At 33.3% G+C, this 21,797-nt stretch overlaps 3 protein-coding genes across 12 annotated transcripts; all 3 read right to left on the reverse strand.

The window, feature by feature from the left end:
- Positions 1-1,252: 1,252 nt before the first annotated feature.
- LOC107634110 (UDP-glucuronic acid decarboxylase 5-like) lies at positions 1,253-4,563 on the reverse strand. 3 transcript variants are annotated; one of them, XM_021117834.2, is made up of 14 exons: positions 4,428-4,535; positions 4,126-4,178; positions 3,899-4,010; positions 3,421-3,507; positions 3,252-3,339; positions 3,025-3,116; positions 2,850-2,914; positions 2,682-2,770; positions 2,512-2,589; positions 2,328-2,421; positions 2,063-2,129; positions 1,909-1,972; positions 1,782-1,822; positions 1,253-1,676 (listed from the first exon to the last, which is right to left on the reverse strand). In XM_021117834.2, the coding sequence occupies exons 3-14, from the start codon at positions 3,983-3,985 to the stop codon at positions 1,491-1,493; spliced, it is 1,038 nt and encodes a 345-aa protein (XP_020973493.1). In that variant the 5' UTR covers positions 3,986-4,010; positions 4,126-4,178; positions 4,428-4,535; the 3' UTR covers positions 1,253-1,490. The 3 variants fall into 3 exon arrangements, with proteins under 3 accessions (XP_020973493.1, XP_016193171.1, XP_020973492.1); XM_016337685.3 differs by lacking the exon at positions 4,126-4,178 and having other exon boundaries at positions 4,428-4,563; XM_021117833.2 differs by lacking the exon at positions 4,428-4,535 and having other exon boundaries at positions 4,126-4,311.
- Positions 4,564-6,528: 1,965 nt separating this feature from the next.
- LOC107629120 (UDP-glucuronic acid decarboxylase 6) lies at positions 6,529-10,516 on the reverse strand. Of its 8 annotated transcripts, none has more exons than XM_088508197.1 (14): positions 10,261-10,516; positions 9,797-9,848; positions 9,525-9,627; positions 8,946-9,032; positions 8,741-8,828; positions 8,540-8,631; positions 8,344-8,408; positions 8,170-8,258; positions 7,904-7,981; positions 7,697-7,790; positions 7,457-7,523; positions 7,295-7,358; positions 7,174-7,214; positions 6,529-6,903 (listed from the first exon to the last, which is right to left on the reverse strand). In XM_088508197.1, the coding sequence occupies exons 3-14, from the start codon at positions 9,600-9,602 to the stop codon at positions 6,718-6,720; spliced, it is 1,029 nt and encodes a 342-aa protein (XP_088364323.1). In that variant the 5' UTR covers positions 9,603-9,627; positions 9,797-9,848; positions 10,261-10,516; the 3' UTR covers positions 6,529-6,717. The 8 variants fall into 8 exon arrangements, with proteins under 8 accessions (XP_088364323.1, XP_088364328.1, XP_088364326.1 ...); XM_088508202.1 differs by having other exon boundaries at positions 8,741-8,821; positions 8,942-9,032; XM_088508200.1 differs by having other exon boundaries at positions 9,797-9,861; positions 10,261-10,499.
- Positions 10,517-10,948: 432 nt separating this feature from the next.
- Positions 10,949-14,367, reverse strand: LOC107629119 (uncharacterized). The gene is made up of 3 exons (XM_016331820.3): positions 13,713-14,367; positions 13,289-13,450; positions 10,949-12,762 (listed from the first exon to the last, which is right to left on the reverse strand). Exons 1-3 carry the CDS (start codon positions 14,253-14,255, stop codon positions 11,005-11,007), a joined length of 2,463 nt encoding a protein of 820 aa, XP_016187306.1. The 5' UTR covers positions 14,256-14,367; the 3' UTR covers positions 10,949-11,004.
- Between the last annotated feature and the right edge of the window lie 7,430 nt (positions 14,368-21,797).

A 21,797-nucleotide genomic window follows, 5' to 3' on the forward strand; every position in this document is an offset into this window, starting at 1 on the left:
AGTTTCTATTTTTTTGGGTCTTTTACCCCCTTTTCCACAAAAAAAAAAAAAATTATTGCGGGGACTAAAAATTCCTTCTCTATCCTCTTCTCTTCTTTTTTCCTTCTCCTCCTCCTCTTTTTCAGACCCATCATCAATGGTTGCACAGACATCCATCCGGGTTCCTCCAACACCACCACATGGACATGGTCCTCCCCTACTTTCTTCTGACACTACTAAACGTTCTAGAGACCTTCCATCGCTACCAACATTGAATCATCGTCCTCTAAAAAGCTCTTTTTGCGAATGAAATTCACACTGTTAACCGTATTTTCGTTCTGTTTCTCTATCGTCGCACTAACCCATTCCGTGGCTCCCATCTCAGTGGCACCACCCCTTTGATCGAAGCCACGATCGAACCTTGTCGAAGGATTTTTGAAATCGCACTCCACAACACCCGAATCTACTGGGTCTTCATTGTTTCGAGTCAAATTCTAAGACTCAAACTGCCATGAGACAAGTTTCTCTAAAATTGATCAAACTGTCTCTATTCTCATAATTTAATGTAGGTTGAGAGGAAGTACTTGGGACATAATCTGGTATGACCCTCTTGCAGAAAAATTTTACGGCTGTAGAGGTGAGTAGTGATGATGAGGGGTCTAAAGAAGAGAAAAAAGAAGAGGGGGAGGAGGAGAAGGAAGAAGAGGAGGTGATAGACAAGGAAATTTTAATCCCCGTAACTATTTGGAGTTGCCACCTGACACATCAATGGTATAGTCGAAGGTTAATGATGATTAAGGAGCGTTATGTCTTACGGGAAAAAAAAGTTAAAGACCGGATAGAATATTTATCCTTAAAAATACTAAATATATATATAAATTTATTTTAATAATTTTATTTATAATAATTAATTTATATTTATATATTTTAAATGAAAAATTATTTTAAATAAGTAGTTATGTTTAAAATGTATGAACAAGTTATTTTTATCTAATAAAATTGCTAAATCTAATAAAATTGCTAAAATATATAAAATGATTATATAAAAAAATATTTTATAATTAGATCACAGTGGTGAAGTCTTTTTCAGAATTACTGAAAAAAATGGTTAACAATCAAGTATCAAAATTGTTAAATCATTAAAATCCTAATTTATGCTCAGTTGATTAAAATAAAAGAAACCAGTTTAAACGTTGATTTTAACAAGTATTGAATAAAAAATCATCGATATGTAATAGGACAGTGCGGCCTTAATTCTGAAGAAAAGAGGAGAGAGAACAGAAAGAAGGGACTTCACTTATTTCAACTAAATAACAACTCCATTGTCAAACAAAAGTTTTGATTTCTTGATGTGATAGTAGAGGAAGCAAAATTTGAGGCACTACAACTTCTTTAACATCATAACTATAATTATAAAAAGTGATGAATAAAGAAAAAGAAAACTATTAGCTTGGCCTCGCTTATTATCTATAATTTAACATGACATGTTATCAAAAAATGAGAGAATAAAATCACTTGGCTTTGGCAACACCAAGCCTCTTTCGGAAATCATCTTCCATAAGAGGAAGACCATCTTTCAATGCGAACTTTGGTTCCCAACCAAGCACTTCCTTTGCTTTTGTAATGTCTGGTTTTCTCTGTTTTGGATCATCAGGAGTGTTATCCACTGTCTTTATCTCCACAGCTGGATTAATAAGCTGCAAACACAAATTACAAACTTTATTAGGATCTTATTGGTTTCTGTTTTCATTTTCGGTGTTTTCTGATTAATGCTACTTAGAAGGGTAGAAGCTTAAACTAACCTCCTTCACTGTCTGTGCAAGTTCAAGCACTGTAAATTCACCTGCAAAAAAGAAGAGTGATTCAATATAATTTGCACAGTGCAAGAAAGGAATGATAGCAACTACAAGGTTTGGAATAAGGTCTAACCTGGGTTTCCAAGGTTGATTGGGCCAGTGTCTGATCCTTCCATGAGACGGATCAGGCCATCAACCTATGATTTCACAATAAACACAATCAATCAGCTTACAAATACTAATTCAATGAAACAAGGATGCAAAGACGGATATGCATGCATGCATACCAAATCAGAGACATAGCAGAAGCTTCGGGTTTGTGATCCCGGGGATTGGACTGTCAAGGACTCACCACTACAACACACCAATGATTATGTGAGAAATTGTAAGCATCATTGCTAGTCACATGTAAATGTTTTATGTTGAAAGTATACTTATGACGTTCTGGTATGCAGATAAATTGTAAATTCGTATACAGTATGTCAGCTAATTGGTGAATTCATGTAATTATGGCCGAAACCATCGGATAAGGAGAGAAAGAGGTTCAGTTACCGAATTGCTTGAGCAATGAAGTTGCTAACAACACGGCCATCATCAATATTCATGCGTGGTCCATATGTGTTGAAGATTCTTGCAACGCGTATTTCTACATTAAAAGCATGTAAACAACAAAGTTGAGTTGCAAAGAAAAGAAGCTTCCAAGTTTGAGGAAAACAAGAGCAGAAATTCATTTTACCTATGCCATGTTGCCTATGATAATCAAACATCAGAGTCTCAGCCACACGCTTCCCCTCATCATAGCAACTTCGCACACCTGTTATAGCACAATGATTCAGTGCATATACAGTTTTACACTACATCAAGAAGCCAAGATACACAGATTGAGACTGATATAAAAGCATGTACCATTAGGGTTGACATTGCCCCAGTAGGTCTCAGGTTGGGGATGCACAAGAGGATCTCCATACACCTCTGAAGTTGATGTAAGCAAAATCCTGCAAATAAAACAAGAACTGAGACCAACTGATTGTATAAGCTGAAATTGTTACTACTTGACATAGAAAGTTTTCCAACCTTGCTCCTACTCGCTTTGCAAGCCCAAGCATGTTCAGTGTGCCAATCACATTTGTCTTTATTGTCTGAAGAATATTATTTCTTTGCACATTAGTTGGTTTCTCAAGGTTCATTTTTCAACCAATGATGCATGACAGAAGAAGATGATTGAAGACAAATTAAAACTCAAGAATACCTTCACAGGATTATATTTGTAGTAAATAGGAGAAGCAGGGCAAGCAAGATGGTAAATCCGATCAACCTCAACCAGCAAAGTTTCAGTGACATCTAGAAAGGGATAAGAGTGATAATGTGCATCAGCATAGTTAATTTATGCAGATTTATAAGCAATGCAAAACATAATATACTAAGCACATAATACAGCATATAAGACAGTTGGTTAGTTAAAAAGATGGACTGTACCATGACGGATAAGCTCAAATCTTGGATGACCGATCCAATGTTTGATGTTATCCTTGGATCCAGTGAAGTAGTTATCAGCAACAATGACCTGATTAGAAGATGGTAGTTAGTAGAATTAAATAGGAGGTGACAAAAAACACAATATTATAAGAAAGGATGACAAACTGACCTCATTCTTTTCGTTTTCCATGAGTCTATCGACGAGGTGTGAGCCAATGAATCCAGCTCCTCCCGTGATCAAAATTCTCATGTTGGGCTATAGTTAAGAATGAAAGAAATGTTGGTTAAGCAAGGTATCATCACAAAAAATATCACGTGAACTATCGGATTTCTTTCTAATAGAAGTCCTCTTCATAATCACATGACGAATTCACAAACTTCACTCAACAATTATAAGATGTATGTACATTTGAATAGACAGACATGTGAACCATAGCTATGTAAGATGAAGTTAAATGGAAAAGACCTAAATGAATTCTCCAACAAATGCAGAATCAATAAGAAAGAGTAGCTACAAGATCTTAATTTTGAAACTATGAAACAATTTACAGATTGCAAAAACCATATCTAACACGAAGCCAGTGAAAGCAGAACAATGTAGCAAGAAATTTCCGAATCAAGATAGATAAGCTAAGCTCAAAATTCACCTGGAAGAACTTGGAAAAACGCAATGGAGATGGCAAGGGAGGTTGCTTTCCATCTTGGTTATCATCCTTAGGAGATTTCGATGCCATTGCAAGGTCCTCTAAAATTCAATTCCTACACACCAAGATCAAGGAGGTAAAAAAAAATTCATAGAGCAAATCATATGGCTTAAAATCCATCAAACAAATAAAGAACAGAGAGACAGAAATTGAGAGAGCATGCAATAAACCTGATCTAAGCGCTTCAAAGATCAATCCTAAACTAGCTTCTATTCCAAGTAACCTATGATCACAGACCCGTTTATATATATACACAGAGAGAGAGAGAGAAAGATGAAGTAGATCAAGAGATTGAAATTTATACCATTCAAAATTGGAACAAAAACGGAAACTTTAAAAAAGAATTTCAATTAACCAAATTCAAATTTTCAATAGGCTGTTTTTAAAGCAAAGTGACGAAGATAGTGATGGAATTCACACCGAACGCGTAATGATCTTAAATAATTGAATATGACAAGTTGAATTTGCCTACCTAATGAACGTAAATGGAAGAGTATTTGACGTGAGATTGGAAGTGAAGGAAGAAATGATGGAAATAAATGGGATCGTGCCGAAAGAAGAAGGTGAGTGAAGGATCCAAATATAGATGCAAATGCAACAACTATCACACGTTCACACTCTTTTTTCTGTGATTAAGAGGAGGCGAGAAAAGTTCGGTTAGATGCAGAAAATGCTGCTGTGAGTTACACTTCATGCACCAACATCTGCTGCCACGTGTCATGTTCCCCACTTAACTGCTGACTTCTGAGGTTGTCTTTTTCCCCTCACTTAACATTCTCAATCTCAAATCTTAATTTCCTTAGTCAACCCTTTTGTTATAAACATGATGAGCAATTAAAGCATTTAATATAGTTGTTGGGTTTTTACTTTTTACATATTTCTTGAGTATTATTTACCTGAATTTTTTATAAATTTAATTTAATACATTGATAGGATAAAATATTTAATTTTATTCACAATTACATTTGTTTTTTAGACAATAATTTCATAATTAAATATATGTATAAAATGTATATCAAATTTTTTTTGGGTGACTTAAAAGAAAATAAACAAAAACTAAGAAAAAAAACTGCTTAAGAAAGGCAGTCCAGTCCCGCTGAATACTACTGTCAAACTCATTCCAAGACAATGGAAGCTCCATTTGGGGAGAAATAGTCCTCATTGCAGTCTTTGTCATAATGTCTGCTACTGTATTTGCATCTCTCAAGATCAACCGAAGATCAGCACGCCATTTGCAAGACATGATATATCGGATTTTTAACACCAAAGGATCAATAAACCTAGAGCAATCTTGTAAATTATTGACAATAGTAAAAGCCTCCACACAGTCTGTCTCACATATAATGTCTCTTTGTCCCGAGTCCCATGCTAAAAGAAAACCTCTCCAAATAGCAAACAACTCTCCTTACAAAATGCTACGACCCTCAATTGTTCCCAGACAGCCTCGTTGCCACCTTCCCTTCCAATCTCTGCTAACACAAGCAAAACCAACTCGAGCACCACTGCCAGGATAGCTAGCATCACAATTAATCTTAAAGGTACCCACTGAGGGGGGAATCCAAGAGCCACTAATGGTTGAGGGGATAGATAGTCGTTGCAACTCAAAAATATTTCGGAGCTCCTTTTCTAAGGACAAAGCCATACCAATCACCTTGTCTGTGGTCCAATATTCGTGAGGATGAAAGATCTCGTTATTTCTCGAACACCAAATCCACCAGAGACCAGAAAAGAATCTAAAAGGGCGCTGTTTGCTATTATGTAAGAACCAACTCATCAAATCCACTGGTTGATCGAAGATCCCTAAAACTTGCCAAACAAGTTAGGCTTTTGGACAATCCCGAATACAATGTAAAACCGATTCCTGACCTGAGAAACATCGTGGACAGCTATCCGTGTGCGAAATGCCCCTCCTAAAACGAAATGCAGCAGTAGGAAGAGCCTCCCAAAGACATAGCCAGGCCAAAAATTTGTGCTTTTCCGGAACATGTTGACGCCAAAGCCAAAGCCAATTACCCCTATCCTCCCAACTAAACATCTTCTTACTGAGTCACAAATAACTACTATGAGCATCATAAACCTTTGAGGTCGCACCAGTCCAACACCAACCGACCTCTGAACCAGCTTGAATATCTGGATTGTAAGAGTTAATGTTGCTCTGCAGAGACTGATTCAGAGGAGAATAGATATTCTCAAGGTTCCACTGTCCAGATGACCAAAGGTCCAAGATCCTGAGATCCGAATCAGAAATGTGAACATAATCCATCTCCTGACACAGTCGCCCCTCTCTTCTCCATTTAAAAAATCAAAAGTTCTGTTCCAAATCCCCAATGCACCAACTAAAACCTTCGTTCAGGATATCTCAAGCTCGACATATACTCTTCCAAACATAAGATCCCCTTCCTCGAGACCGACTAAAACAATCATCTTTAGAAGAATGGTATTTCTCCGTCAACAGTTGAACCCATAGCTTGTCGGGATGGTGAACAAAATTAAATTAACAAGCGGATCATTAACCATCTTTTAACTCATTTGTATTTTAATTTTTTTTTTTTTTAAGAAAAGAAAAGAACAAATTAAGCTGAACATCTCATATAATTCAACATGGCAAGATCCATATTGCCCTTTCTAATATTATCCACTTCCAAGCCAAAATATCCATTATTATGAAATATCTAACATTGACACAAAGTCATGATTCGAAAAATAAAAATCCATAATGACATGAAGTGATAAAGGTGTAACAACAAAAAGGAAGAACAATCTTAGTTCTTTTTGGGAACACCAAGCCTCAAACGGAAATCCTCTTCCATAAGAGGAAGGCCATCCCTCAACTTGACCTTTGGTTCCCAACCAAGCAATTCCTTTGCTTTTGTTATGTCTGGTTTTCTCTGTCTTGGATCATCTGGTGTGTTCTCAACCATCTTGATTTCCACATCTGGATTAATAAGCTGCATAAACAAACCATAGTTGATGCAATAAGCAACATTAAATTAGTTACTTCCTTAATGAATGTAGATCTATTCTATTACACACACATGCCCTAACTCACATGCAATTGTTTTCTTGTAAAGTTGATAGTTGAGAATCGTTACATGACAATTTAGTCAAATATGTTAATTCATCTAACGGTTCTCAACCCTAAACTTCACGTGAAAACAACTGCATGTGAGTCTCCTCTACTGTTGTGTCAATGTTAGAGAAGAAAGCAAATTACTAACCTCTTTCACAGTCTCAGCAAGTTCAGTCATAGTAAACTCGCCTGAAAGAATAAAGCCATGGACTAAAAGTTAGTACTTGTCTGAAAGATCATTATACAAAGGTTTCAGTTTAAACTATAACCTGGGTTCCCAATGTTGATTGGACCTGTGTTTTCGCCTTCCATTAGACGGATAAGGCCATCAACCTGGTACATTGCAAACACACAAGCAGAATGAGATAGCTATTTTAGTATGTAAAATAAAATATGACAAAGCATGAACGAGAAATGCCTCGTATATATACCATGTCAGAGACATAGCAGAAGCTGCGAGTTTGAGTTCCTGGAAGTTGGACCGTTAGGGGTTCACCACTGTCACATACAAAAAACTACATGAGAAGTAGCAACTGAAGAATCCAGCTCGAATTGGATCCGAGACTAATCAGCTCAATGGAGGTATTTAAATCATTTCATGAAGGCCTAGCAAATAAATGAGATACTAGCAATCAACAATTCATGAATATTTATCGGCATATTCGTCTTACCGGAGTGCTTGAGCAATGAAATTGCTGACAACACGGCCGTCATCAATGTTCATTCGAGGTCCATATGTATTAAAGATTCTTGCAATTCGGATTTCTGTGGACAGATGGAAATAAACATCACATTGAGTTAGTAGCAGAAGAAAACATGTACTGCCATACCCTCTATCAATGAGAAGACATCACAAGGAAAAGAGGATAAGGAATTACCAATTCCATGTTGCCTATGATAATCAAACATCAAAGTTTCTGCAACTCGCTTGCCCTCATCATAACAACTTCGAACTCCTGCATCCACATTTTATGTTTAGAGTATGACCTTATAATATAACAAGCTTTGGAATATATATGAATGTCAAGTGTCAAGATACAATTCAAACAACATATATGATAAACCACTGTGACATGCTAAAACTAAACAGTGGATTGCCCTGTTTAAGATTTCCATAGATAAAAAACTTTGATTAACTACATACCAATAGGGTTAACATTTCCCCAATAGGTTTCTGGTTGTGGATGCACAAGGGGATCTCCATATACCTCTGAAGTAGATGTAAGTAAAATCCTGTTGAACAAAATTACAAATTAGTAAAAGCAATTTCCACAAGCAGTTTAGATTATAAAATAAACAATAAACATAGATCCCCAACCTTGCTCCCACTCGCTTAGCAAGTCCGAGCATGTTCAGTGTTCCAATCACATTTGTCTTTATGGTCTGCAAAGTTATTCCATCAACTATCAGATAGTTTAACAAAAACTTACTTAACAGATAGAACAATTTACCATTGACAGTGACAAATGGAAAGATTTTTGTAAAGAAATAGATCAGACTCTAAAAAATCCTACCTTTACAGGATTGTATTTGTAGAAAATCGGAGAAGCAGGGCAAGCAAGGTGGTAAATTTGATCAACCTCCACCAGTAATTGCTCCGTGACATCTACAAATAGTAAAAGAGAAGTAAGCACATGGAAATAAAGAAAAGTGATTTTCATATCTTATCTAACTACCAAGCTTCTTGCAACAGAAACAAAATGCGAAGACTATACCGTGACGAATTAACTCAAATCTAGGATGACCAATCCACTTTCTAAGGTTGTCTTTAGATCCAGTGAAGAAGTTATCAACGACTATGACCTGATTAGACAAACACACGGTGAGATGCTGTACCGAAGTTGTATATAGCACTTGTTGAATCACAAATACACTTCAGATCTATGCATAGCAGTACAGAAAGATCTCAACTGCACTGACCTCATTCTTCTCATTTTCCATCAATCTGTCAACTAGGTGAGAGCCAATAAATCCAGCTCCTCCAGTAACCAAAATTCTCATATTGGACTGTTTTCAATGAGAAAGAGTTAGGGAACCAATAATTTGTGTAAAGAGGGAGAAAAAGAAATGGCCATGAATAAAAAGAAAGGTTTCCTGGCAAAAACATTATCCAGGTAATAAATGAGTTCTCACTTCTCAATCATGAGATGTAATATGATTCTGCTTCTGCATACACATCTGCCACGTGATATAAACCATGCTAATGTGATAGTGACATGGGAAAGTAGTATAACTGACCCACATGTGCTAAAATTTAATTTTCTCATGTACCACTTTGTTACATTATCCACATTCACAGTTATTTTGAAACCAAAGTAGTAACATTTACCAGATCCAACAATCAAAGATTCATTTATAAGAGAAGGGGAGTATATGCAAATACAGGACTCTATGAGAGACCATCAATAGTAGATTACCAATTCCTTGACATAACTGGATCCAAAGCAACAAAAACAGTAGAACATAATCAGAAAAACAGAATGCCATGTGAGGGATGACCTGAAAGAACTTGGAGAAGCGCAAGGGAGATGGCTGAGGAGGTTGCTTTGCTGCTCCATTAGAAGCATTGGCTGCCATTGTCAAAATCTTTCAAGTTCAAATCCTGAACCAATTTCCAAAGGGTCAACACATATTATGAGCCTTTGCACACATTAATTAGTTGAAAACATCAAAACTTCATGAACCAAATCAAACTGAAACCAATCAAATGGACCAGGAGATAGTGACAGACACTTAAGTAAGAGAAAGAGAGAGGGAAAGAGAAAATGGACCTGACTTAAGCAGAGAAAGAGAGAGATCAATCCACAACCCCAAATCACAAGCCTGGCACAAAGATCTATGATCAGAACACCGTTTTATAGTAAGAAGAGCAGATCCAGAAATTGAGGTTTCTCCTACTACCAAACACTAAACCACAATTTTCTTTTTAAATTACTTAATTACATAGCAATAGGTGAGGAAAGAAAGAAAAAAAAAAGTAATTTTTGGAACCTTCAAACTCACGGAAAGTTAAGTTGAATAACAATCATGAAAGCTCCTAGGCAACTACATGGAAACCGAAAAGGCTGGCATCATACCAAACTAAAAAAAGGAAAAAAATAAGAAAAACAAAGTACCCAAAAACCAAAATTTAATCTTTTTTTAATCACCTACTGAATACTGTAAGAGGTAACTACAGAGAACAGACCCAAGTACCAAAATTGAACCTTTTTATTACTACTGAATAGTGAACTACCGGTAGGATAGAGGAACACAGCAACAGGCGTTTTCAGGGAGCGGTGATATTCAGGGTATGAATGAATGTCAGAGCTTCAGAGATGTAAAATCTGGAATTTGTAAATCAGTGAAATTAATTAGTAATAATGCGAAAGAAAGGAAGAAGTTATGGGATGTAATGTGAGCTTGATTTTGGGTGCATGTTTTGTTGATAAACACAAAAAGTCACAAACAACACGCTGACTACTGAACAAGGATGAGCTGTCACTGCACTAACATTAACATTATGCTCCAATTCCGTAGTTTCCACGTCACCGTTTCATGATTTTACCATTCTTTTTTCACCATTGATTGTTGGATTTTATTGAGTTAAAAACGTTCAATGTTTTTCTCCAGCATTTTGTCTAGCAATCATTTATTTCCTATAAGATCTGTCTCAATAAATATAATATAATGATATACATGTATGTATCTATAATCTATAATATTATAATATTTATACACAAATATTAATTGATTTAGTGACTAATTTTTAATATGTTAAGAGCATTTTTGGTATAAGATATTTATTAATTTTGATATATATAAAACTCATTATCACACTTTTCCATTTATTTAGATTTTGAAAAGTGTAACCCACAAATCAAACATGCAAGTACACACTAACTATTCCAAGTCAACAGAAAAAAAAAAATCACACATGCATATATACTATTCAATTTCTTTTAAATTTTTCCATTTATGAAATTAACCATTGAGTATTTCATTTGTGCAAGGAATGTAGCTTGCAAGATATTTCATACAAATTAATCACACTAGATGGATTTTCCCATTGAACCAATTCCTTGATTGCTTCTTCAATTTTCATTGTCTCTTTCATGATTGCACTCAAACAAAACCCCAAAGCACTCAAACTCAAAACAACTTGGCTCTTCAACTCTTTCTCATCATCAACATCATCATCATCATCATATAAATGGTCAACAGCATTTCTTGAATGTTGGAGATAAGATCCTAAAGTTTTCTCAAGGTCATCTTCTCCTAAGCCAGAAACCATGCATATACTTGACTTCGGTGTTGACTTTCCCACTTCAACATCACTAGTGGTGTTCTTCTTCTTCTTCTCAAGCTCCTTCTCAAGAAACCCAAGAGATTTCAATTTAGAGATCTCCTCAAAACTCTTCATTGAATTGCAAATGAGTTCCTTCAAATGTCCAATGTCACCTTCTATCAAATTCACATGCTCTTTCCAACATGCCTCACATCTTTGTACCTCTTGTTGGAGGAACTTCAATGCTTGAGAACCAAGTTGCAATACATCATCCAATCTTGACAAAGATCCTAAGAGTTTGTTATAGCAAGCACCATGAAATGGCAAGAACCAAAAATTTGGCTCAGCTTCTGCTTCAACAACAAATTTCTTTAGCTTATTAACATGACCCTTTAGCTTCTTTTGGTTTTGTTCTAACTTGGTTTTTGATGAATCATGAAGCATGGACAAGGATCCAATGGACTCAACTAGTGTGGCAATACTATTGGACAACTCAACTTTTGCACATGTTGAGGCCCTCTTGGGCCTGAAAAGAATATCCACAAAAATTGAACAAGAAAGCCCAATAAACGTTTCAACAATTCTTGTAATAGCAAACTCTTTTGGTGGGCCAAAATTTTCCCTACCCAATATTAAAAGGGCCCCAATAGCTGCAGATACTCCACCAGCAGGCCCATACATTTGACTTCTTTGGAGGAAACTTGTGAAAAGGAACCATGGAAAAAGAGACAAGAATCTGAGCACCAAGAACCTCTCAAAGACAAAGCTAATGAGAACTCCATACACTGTTCCCAACACTGTTCCTTGGGCTTTGAGATTTGTTTCCCTAAATGTGGCTTCCCTGTCAGATGCATAGGTTACAGCCACAGGAAGCCCAGCCCAAAATCCATCCTTTTTGCTGTATACTAAGCCCAAGTAAACAGCAAGGCCCAAAGAGAGAGAGCACTTGTATGATGCCATGAGTTTTGGGCTTGTTAATGTTGTCACCAAAGACTTAGCCCAATTTTCTTTGTTACCCTCAGGAGAATTTAAATTTGGATTTCCATTTTTTTCAGTAGGTTGGTCTTGAATAGTAGGTGGAGTAGGAGTAGGTTCGGCTAAAGATTTCATGTAAAGGAGTTTAGTGCAAAACAAGTAAAAATAAAAGGGTAAATCTTGGAGGGTTGTTGGAATAGTTTGAAGGGAATGGAGAAAATTGGTTATGGTTTTTTCACTTGGTTCAGGGACAGTTAGCGAAGCACCATGCAAATTGTGTTTGGTTTCTTTTATGGTTAAGCTAATTTGTTGCATGAGGCTATTAAGACCATGTTTCATGTCTTCATTGATCATGCTTATTGGAAATGAATTGATGCTTCTTAGAGCCAGTTCCATTCCTCTTAGTGTGGTATCCACTTCTTTAAGCTTCTCTACAGCATATAAGCAATTGGATCTGAAGATTTTGGTTTGAGGTCTCTCCCACCTCATGCCTTTCTGTTCAAATAGAAAGAAAAAGTGTGTTAACATAATTAGTTTAATTTTGACGGACTGTCAAGAGTTTTATAACATCATTCAATAAATTTATATGTTTAAATGATTTTTTAGGTAATGAATATTGATGTGATGATAATATATTAATTAATTGTTTGTATAATTTTTTTTATAATATATAAAAATTAAATTCTAAAACAATAATGACGCTAAATCATGACACAAAAGATGAATATTGCAGAGAGACATGATGATCGATTAGAGAAATGAGAATCAAGAGAAAATATAGAATACTAAATATAACTAACAACAAGCTAAGTAGTAATTAACCATTTTTAATTATCTAACTAACACACATTTCTAACAATACAAAACATAACATAGAGGCCAATGATGATATATATACCAAATCTATATGTCTCTCTTTATATATAGTGTCCACATTTAATTTTATATATCATTCTCCATTTCTAATAAATATATTAAATAATGTTAATTTTCTTGGATTGAGTTATTTAGTGAGGCATACTTGGTAGTGTGTGATGATTTGGAGAAGCTTGGTAGTTGAGAAACACTTGGCTTGAGAAACTGACGTCAATACAGAGGCCTTGTCATCTTCACATATTGCCTTCATCAAAAGCTTCACCCTCTTAATCGTATTCTGTGTTAGTAGCTTGTAATTCTTTTTCACCTGCACCGTTGGAAGAATATATTAACAAATACAATACTTAACCCTTTTTTTTTCATGATACATTCTATCACAGATCAAATATTAATCTATTTTAAATCTAAGTTTTATTTAAAAGTCTGCTGGTGTTTAATGAAATATAATATTTAAATTTCTGATACTTATTTAAATCGACGGATAAGTTGACCACTTGACCAACTTAACTAATTTATTTAATTAGATTTTTAAGATAATATTTAAAGCATGTTTGGTGGATGAATATTACCTGACGGCATGCAAGACGCGGAGAGGGAAACAACAAGGCGAGAATGCAGGCCGCCACTCCGAGGGCGGTGCTAGCGACCACGCCGAGAGGGTGCATGAGAGGCTGAGTACGAGCACCATTGATGTAAGCTGTGACATAGAGAAGAACTATCTGACCAAGCGCTATCCTCTTAGCTATGAAATGCGTAATCTCTCCAGGTAGCGCCACAACGAAGGCGGCCAGGGCCACCGCCACCGCTATCGTCTCCTTAGTAAAGCGGCTGGGCCCAATGATCCAGAAGCTGAGCATGGCTGGGCCCATGCTCTGAATTGTTGCATAAAGAGCATACCACGAGCCTCTCAAGGAGTCTCCGAAGGTGGCATCGTTGAGGATGATTATTCCCACCGTGACATACGAGAATGAAGGCAGCTCGATAAGCTTTTTTAGGGAATGGGGGCCCAAGAGAGTTACACAGCCCACTATGGTGGTGGCTAGAGCTGTACGGAAGGCTGAGGCTAGGCATGCTTGCCACATGGATTTGCCTCCATTAGTGGCTGCTGCCATGAAGCTAAGGTAATTAAGTATAATAATAGTGTATGTAGTAGTAGTGACTATGGTGATGGCGAGAGTTTGGAGCCATGCTTGGGTTTTATATAATGTGAGAAAAGAACCCGCACCAGCATAATGCTGGAATACCAGTAACTTTTATGATTTGTAGTTATTAAGTAGTTATTAATGATATTTTTAATAGTGTGAGATTTCATTTAATGATATAGAATTATTCATTTTTTTTTGTTGATTACATGTCGGTAAGAATTTAATAAAGTTGATGGACTCTTAAACTTTTCCTAACACAACTATGAGAAAAATAAGATACTATATTTTCTTTGGATTATACACTAAATTAGTCATTAAAAGTGACACGATTATAAAATATACGTTGAAATAAAAATATATTTTGAAAATAAACTAAATCACACATGTATTTATACACAAATATACTAGTAACTAATTTTAATAGTTAATTTTAGTGTATAAATAATATTTTTTATTTCCTCCTATTGGTTTTATTTTTTAGAAAAGTAGTTTTACGAATTTATATTTTTATAATTTTATAGAAAAAATAATATTTCTTTGATATTTAAATAACACTTTCATCTCTTTTATTTTTAAAATGTACAATTTTTTTTATAATAATATAAAACATATACTTTTATTAATATAATAAATTCAATTTATTTTTAATATTTTAACTTGTTACAAATATTTAATTTATAATTTTTTATATATTTCAATATTAATAATAAAATATATATATCACTATTAATGTAATAAATTTTAATTAATTTTAATATCTTTTTTACTAATCATAAAATATATAAAAGTTTTTTAATTAAATATTTTTGTAACAAGTTAAAATATTAAAAATAAATAAAACTATTACAATAATAATAAATATATATTTTATATTTTTATTTTTTAATTAAACAGATTAAAATATATGTTATTTAACTCTTATAAGAGTAAAAAGTGTCATTTAGACTTTTGATATGAGAAAAAAATATCATTTTCTCTATTTTATATATAAAAAAGTAATAACTAAATCAATAATCTATATAAAATATATATCAAAATATAAAATATACACTACAAATATGCTAAATATTATGTGCATTTATACACAAATATAAAATGACCAATTCACACACACACACTTTTTGAAACAAAATTACTAATAATTATTTAAAAAAAAATCAAAATTTAATTTCATAATTAACTAATTATTTATGGTGTTAAAATGTAAAGGTTATATATTTTATTATAGAAGTGAGTATAATATAATAGGACATAGATATAACGATTTTGTTTTTTTTTTTTTTACACTATAGATGATGAAAATATATATGGGACACAAGTGGTGTATAATATATATGGGACACAAGTGGTGTATAATTTAAAAAAAAAACATATTATATAATCTAATTAAAATTATTTTATTAATTTAAGTATTCAACCCATGATCTTTTAGTTTTACTATAATATGTTTAGTATCTTATCTAATTTTAAATTTATTACTCATCATATTATTTATACTTGTAGTTCAACGGACACTATCTGTTCTAGTTTTTTAAGATTGCACACGGATCAGATCGAATCGAATATGACCAAAATCTCAATTCGATCCGTACTTATTTTATCATATCAGATCGAATTCAATATCCATACCTTTTGTGATTAAATCAGATTTCGGATATATCTTCAAAAATAACAAATATTTTAATTTTAAAAGAATTAACAAAATAAAAAAATTGAAACCCTAAATCCCTAATTTGGTATCAATGTTTACACAAATTATGGCCACTACAACAATAACAAAGGTATACATTTCAAAAATTAAAATTACATTTGTTCTAACAATAGAAACAAAAAATAAAATCAGATCAAGAATCAAGCATAAACAGATATGCATTTCAAAATACGAAGATCAACAAAATAAAAAAAGATATTAAAACCCTAATTGAGCAGAAACAGATATACATTGGAGAAGCACAAGCAGAAAGAAATAACTACAAAACGAGGAGGATACAACGGCGAGCTGAGACGACGAACAGAGTCGAAGACTGTGCCGATGGTGGAGACAACGAACCGAGATGACAGCCGTTCCGATGTTGGAGACGACCACCGTGCGCAAGGAAGAGACAACGACGCAACAATGGAGACGGAGAAGTAGACGTGGTCTCAGTGATTGAAGACTAAGATGACGACGATGGAGACACGGTGACGGAGGTGAATAGCAGTGATGGATGAGGTGAACGGCGGTGATAGATGACAGGGAATGGGACTGGGTCTGGGTGAGAGGGGAGAGGAAGAGCAGTGCCATTTACTTGATAGTCTGGGTTAGGGAATTAGAGTTTTCATTTCTTAACTATAGTATTTATATTATGGGTATAGATCCATAGATATCATGACAATATCTGCTATCCGATCCGATGACTCTACAGATCGAATAATATTCGCAAAATGCAAATTAGATGCAGATAAATACTGCAGATATACGAGTATTATCCGATTTATGTACATCTCTAATATGTTCAATTGCTTTTCTATTGACTTTAAAAAAATATATTAATAAATGGTAACAATGCGAATTTAAAATAAAAAAAATAATCAATCAAAGAAAAAATAGAGAAAATCAAGAGGAAAAAAAAATACTTTTATTAATAGAATTTAAGAAAAAAAGATATAAATCGTTCAATTCATAATTTTTTGACTCTATCACAACTATTATATTTAAAATAAATTTTACTCCTAGTGAAATTTTCCTAATTAGGGTCTTGGGCTCATTTTACTCATTACATAAATATATTAGTATCTATTAATACACTAGTGTATATGTATACATATATATAATATGCAAATCATGTTCATATTAGGATTTTATGGTCTTTATTTAAAATTGTTATTCAAATTGCCACTATTCTCTTTAATTTCTTCACTCTTTAAAAGATTTATCAAACAAAATTTCTGTAAACTCCGAAAACAGATTCATTGAGAAAACAATTTAAATGAGGATGTTGTTTGCATTTGCATGCAAATACACAACCGAGAATTTTGTTTACATTTTTGAGATCGACGCATCATGCATGTTGCAATGGAAGTCCCTGTGTGAGTGTGAAAACACACTGGGGTTAATGGAATTACATCAGCAATCAATTATATTCGTGTTTCTGATGTGAACGATTTGAAAGGTTCCTTGGAGAATGCCACGACACACCATAAATGACTTATTTGGAAACTTCTTCATCACATGCATATATTATTGCTTGTGACATTTCTTTTTCTCATTACCACAAACAATTAATTACAATCATTAATCACATCAAATACTTTTACTATTGGATTAGGTTAGGTAATTTAGCTAATGATAAGTAACCTTGCTTTTAATTTCGGATGTCTAGTATAGTTGATAAATAACCCCATATACGGGGTAATAAGAGAGTATAAGAAGGCAACCTTTAATAATGTTTTTAATTAAATTAAAAGAATGATCTAACTTTAGTTAACTAATTAAGATAATATACTACTCTATAACAAGTTGTAGTTTGTTATTAAAACTGAAACCAAGTACACTTTAATTTATTTTATTGAGTCCACCCTTTAATTTGTCTTGTCGTATATTTGGATTCCATGAAATATGAACACTATTAAGCTTTACCTAATTAAGTCAAATCACAACAATATATAATGTTTCACATAAACCTCAAAGTGCGTTCTTGTGCGCGTTATTGGTGCCGTTTAGATCAAACCCCATTTTAATTTGTTACCTATTAAGATTTTTTGTTCGCCCGGGGGGTGGGGGTAATACAAAGTGAATATCAAAATATAATCTACATCTAGATGCTTCATGCGTAGGAATGTCAATGGGGCGGAGCGGGGCGGAGGATGCCTCCCCCAAAATTAATCTCCGTCCCTATTTTCGTTTCTCGTCATAGGAGAATAATTGTCCCCATCTCCCTTTTCCGTGTTCCTCACATTTTTCGCGGGTTCATTTCTCATCTCCCTATATTTAATATTCATATAGAAATTATAATAAAAAAATATAAAAATACCAAAAAATAAATTACAAAATATTATTACAAACACACAAACATATTTTATCCAAGATTATAAGTCCAGAAATATAACATAACAAATTATAGTTCATAAAATAAAATCTTGAACAATAGAGTTACGGTTTTTCAATGAGTGAAATTACTAAAAGAATCCCTATATTAGAAATAAAGTAAGAGTTATTAAATAAGTTCAAAAATTCAGAAAATTATCGGGGATGAAACGGGGATCTCCGCTCGGGTCCCCGCTGTCTTGGGAGAATTTCGCTCCCCATCCCCATCCCCACGAGAAAAATTTCCCACCATTGGAGCCCTATTCGAAATGGTCCCCGCGAGGATCCCCACCTCCTGGAGATTTTTAACACCCCTATTCATGCACATAAATTTGTACATATAACTGGTTTCGTAATATTCAACATTTTGCTCATTTTAATTTTTATAAGTATAATTACTTTTGCATAGCATTAAGGCCTTATTAGCGGTATGTATGACATTTTAACTAAAACATTTTGCTCTTTAGACACCAAAATTTCTCAATTTTTATAAACAAGCACTGTCTTAATAATAATAATAATAATAATAATAATAATAATAATAATAATAATAATGAAACTGAGCAAACAAATTGGCTTGCTGATTATTAATTAAGGATAACTTCTCTAATAAAGTGAAGCAAAAAAACTTTTTAATGAAATAGTATAATTGGGCAATATACGAAAAGATTTGCTAACGTATTATAACTTAAATGGTATAGTCTTTTCATACTCATTTAGAGGTTGTGGGTTCGAGTCTCTATATCTTTGGTAAAAAATATATATATACACGAACAGATTTTATTGTTTAACCAAATTTAGCTTATTTGTTAAACCTTCAACAAGTTGGCCAAATTTGACCAAACAGTTTATATATTTAATTTTTTGGATAGACACTTTGATAATTAAGAGCTATAATATATAATAGACTCAAACCTTAAAAAAATGTGATAACCTCTCGTTTTCCTTAACCTAAAAAAATGCAATTAAGGGTAAAGAATTCATAATGGAATCAAAAGTGGGATTTCCCTGGATCTCCACTTAATTTCTTCCTTCAACATTTGTACTGAAATGTTTCCCTTGAGAAGACTTAAAGTAAGGGTCAAGAAGGGTGACGCAAACATTTAGTGCACTTATCAAATACAGTGCTCCTACATTGCCATATGTCTTAAACAATCTTTTTCTTTTTTTGGGTGCAATTTTATAAGAAAAAGTATAGAGAGCCATGGAGTATCTGTACAATGTGTATAATGGGGGTTTAGGAATGTTCAATTCAGTAGGATATCAGATGTTTATTATCTCTGTTACCTGGATGGTTATTCTGGATAATATGAGTGTATTGTGTTTGAGAAATTAGTAGTATTTTATCCTGAATGTTCATTTTTTAACTCATATTGGACCAAATAAATAATCTATTGTACACATTGTACAAATACTCCATTGACTCCCTAACAGATTCATTTCATAATTATCAGCAAAAGATATAAAATTCTAAGATGTGTCTTTTGGGCTAATTTTTTTAGTTATAAAAATTCACGATGTGTTATGTCTAATTATAAAAAAGTGGCGTATTTTTTATGAATATAAAAATAATTTTTTTTAATTAAAATTCACAAATCGAAGGCTCATATTTATTTGGAATACAAAATTTAGAATCTCATTTGTAGTAAAAAAAATTTTAATTTGTGGGTAAATTTTTTTTAATGTAAAGTAAATTAAAAAATTCGATTTGTATATTTATTTTTGATGTTAAAACATAAGTCTGATCCTTAAATTTTTAAATTTTTTTTAATCACAAATCTAATATTTAAATTTATGATGTTTATATAAAAAAATACACAACATTTTTACATTATTAAAAAATATTACCTGAACTACCATATAAAAAACAAAAAGCGGTGTCTTTGCTTATATTACACTAAGAAGCTTTTTGTGCTGACCGAATAGAGGCCATAACCGTGCTCTCATTTAAGTTTTATTAGGTTAAGATCGGTCATGTTAAACCATGGTCTCGTCCTTTTCCGTTCGCGAAATCTCTTAGAATGCGCTTGATTATGAGAATAAAATAAAATAAGACATTAAAAATAAAATATAAAAAATAAAAGTAATTGTTCTTATATTTTGTTTATTAATAAATTAAAACAAATTTTTTTATCTATAAACAAATGTAACCTTGTAGTTTTTGAAGGGCACTAGGTCATGCCTGACTTGTAATTGGAGTTTTGCAATCTCTCAATTCCGCTATGACGGCAATAATATTTTTAGTTGTCCATTTCGGTCTAGCGGTAGAGTGTTTAGTCTTCGCTTTATCTTTTTCGGTGCATTCTTATTTCTTTATTTCTTTTATAGGTAAATGCTATGGTGCCTAAAATATAGTGTCTAACTTACTAAAAAAGGTAAAAAAATAATATTTAATAAATTTTAAATATTTTATTTTTATTTTATACATTTTATTTTTTACTTGCAAAAGCAAGTTAGACAATTTAAGCACCATAATGAAAGACACTTTAGAATCCACCTCTTTTATTTTCTGTCTCCGTGCATTATCGTTCTTTCTCTCTCTTCTCAGCCTCTGCCGGCACTTGTGCCTGCTTTCTAGCATTCTCTTCCATCCTTTCTGGCCGTTTTTTTCGGCCTCCTTTTGTTGCTTTTCCAGCACTGCCTTAAGTAATTCTTCTAGTCTATATACTCTTTCGGATTGATCGATTACTTCTTTGTCTAAGGTTTCGATGGAGGGGGTTTTCAGTTTTTACCTGCCCATAAGAGTTTTGGCATGGGGTTGATAGAGATTCCAGCTATGATCGTCTTAATACTTTCGGTTGAGGATTTCGAAAGGCTTCAATTCAACTGAGTAATTTTTTTCCAATATACCATGCTAATATTTTAGTCTACAATTACTCATTGTGTTAAGGGGGATTGAGAATGAAAGAAAGCTACCAGTTAGTCGTTGCTTCAAAATCGAATGAGATCAGAAGTAGGTATCTGTAAGAATTCGACGATCAATTCAATTTAAAGTCTAAGAAATACAAAAATTAGGGTTAGAAAAAATATATTAAAAAATATATAATCTTTGATGGTTGAAGATCTGAAGAGAGAATCTCTATCTAATTTTCTCCTTATTCATAAAATGTATTATTGATTTGAGCATATGTAAGACTACATCTCTAAATAGATTGATTATTTATGGACCTAACCCAATTTTAAAGATTGGCCATAACAATAGGGTATCAAGATAGCAAATACATCAAACTTATAATTAATTTCAATCATATATATGTATTTGACATGCGGAGTGTAATAGTCTTTTTGTAGTATGTAATTAATAACTTTTGAACATTTTAAGTGACAAAAATATTGAGCAAAGTATATCATATATTCATATCTTAAAGGTTAAAACATAAATAAGTTAAATTACTTTCCTTGTGCAATGTATATTATGGAAATGAGAAAGCATGGAAAAATAA

This window comes from Arachis ipaensis, chromosome B3, assembly GCF_059453495.1.
Source record: "Arachis ipaensis isolate K30076 ecotype BB chromosome B3, ASM5945349v1, whole genome shotgun sequence".
Taxonomy (NCBI): domain Eukaryota; kingdom Viridiplantae; phylum Streptophyta; class Magnoliopsida; order Fabales; family Fabaceae; genus Arachis; species Arachis ipaensis.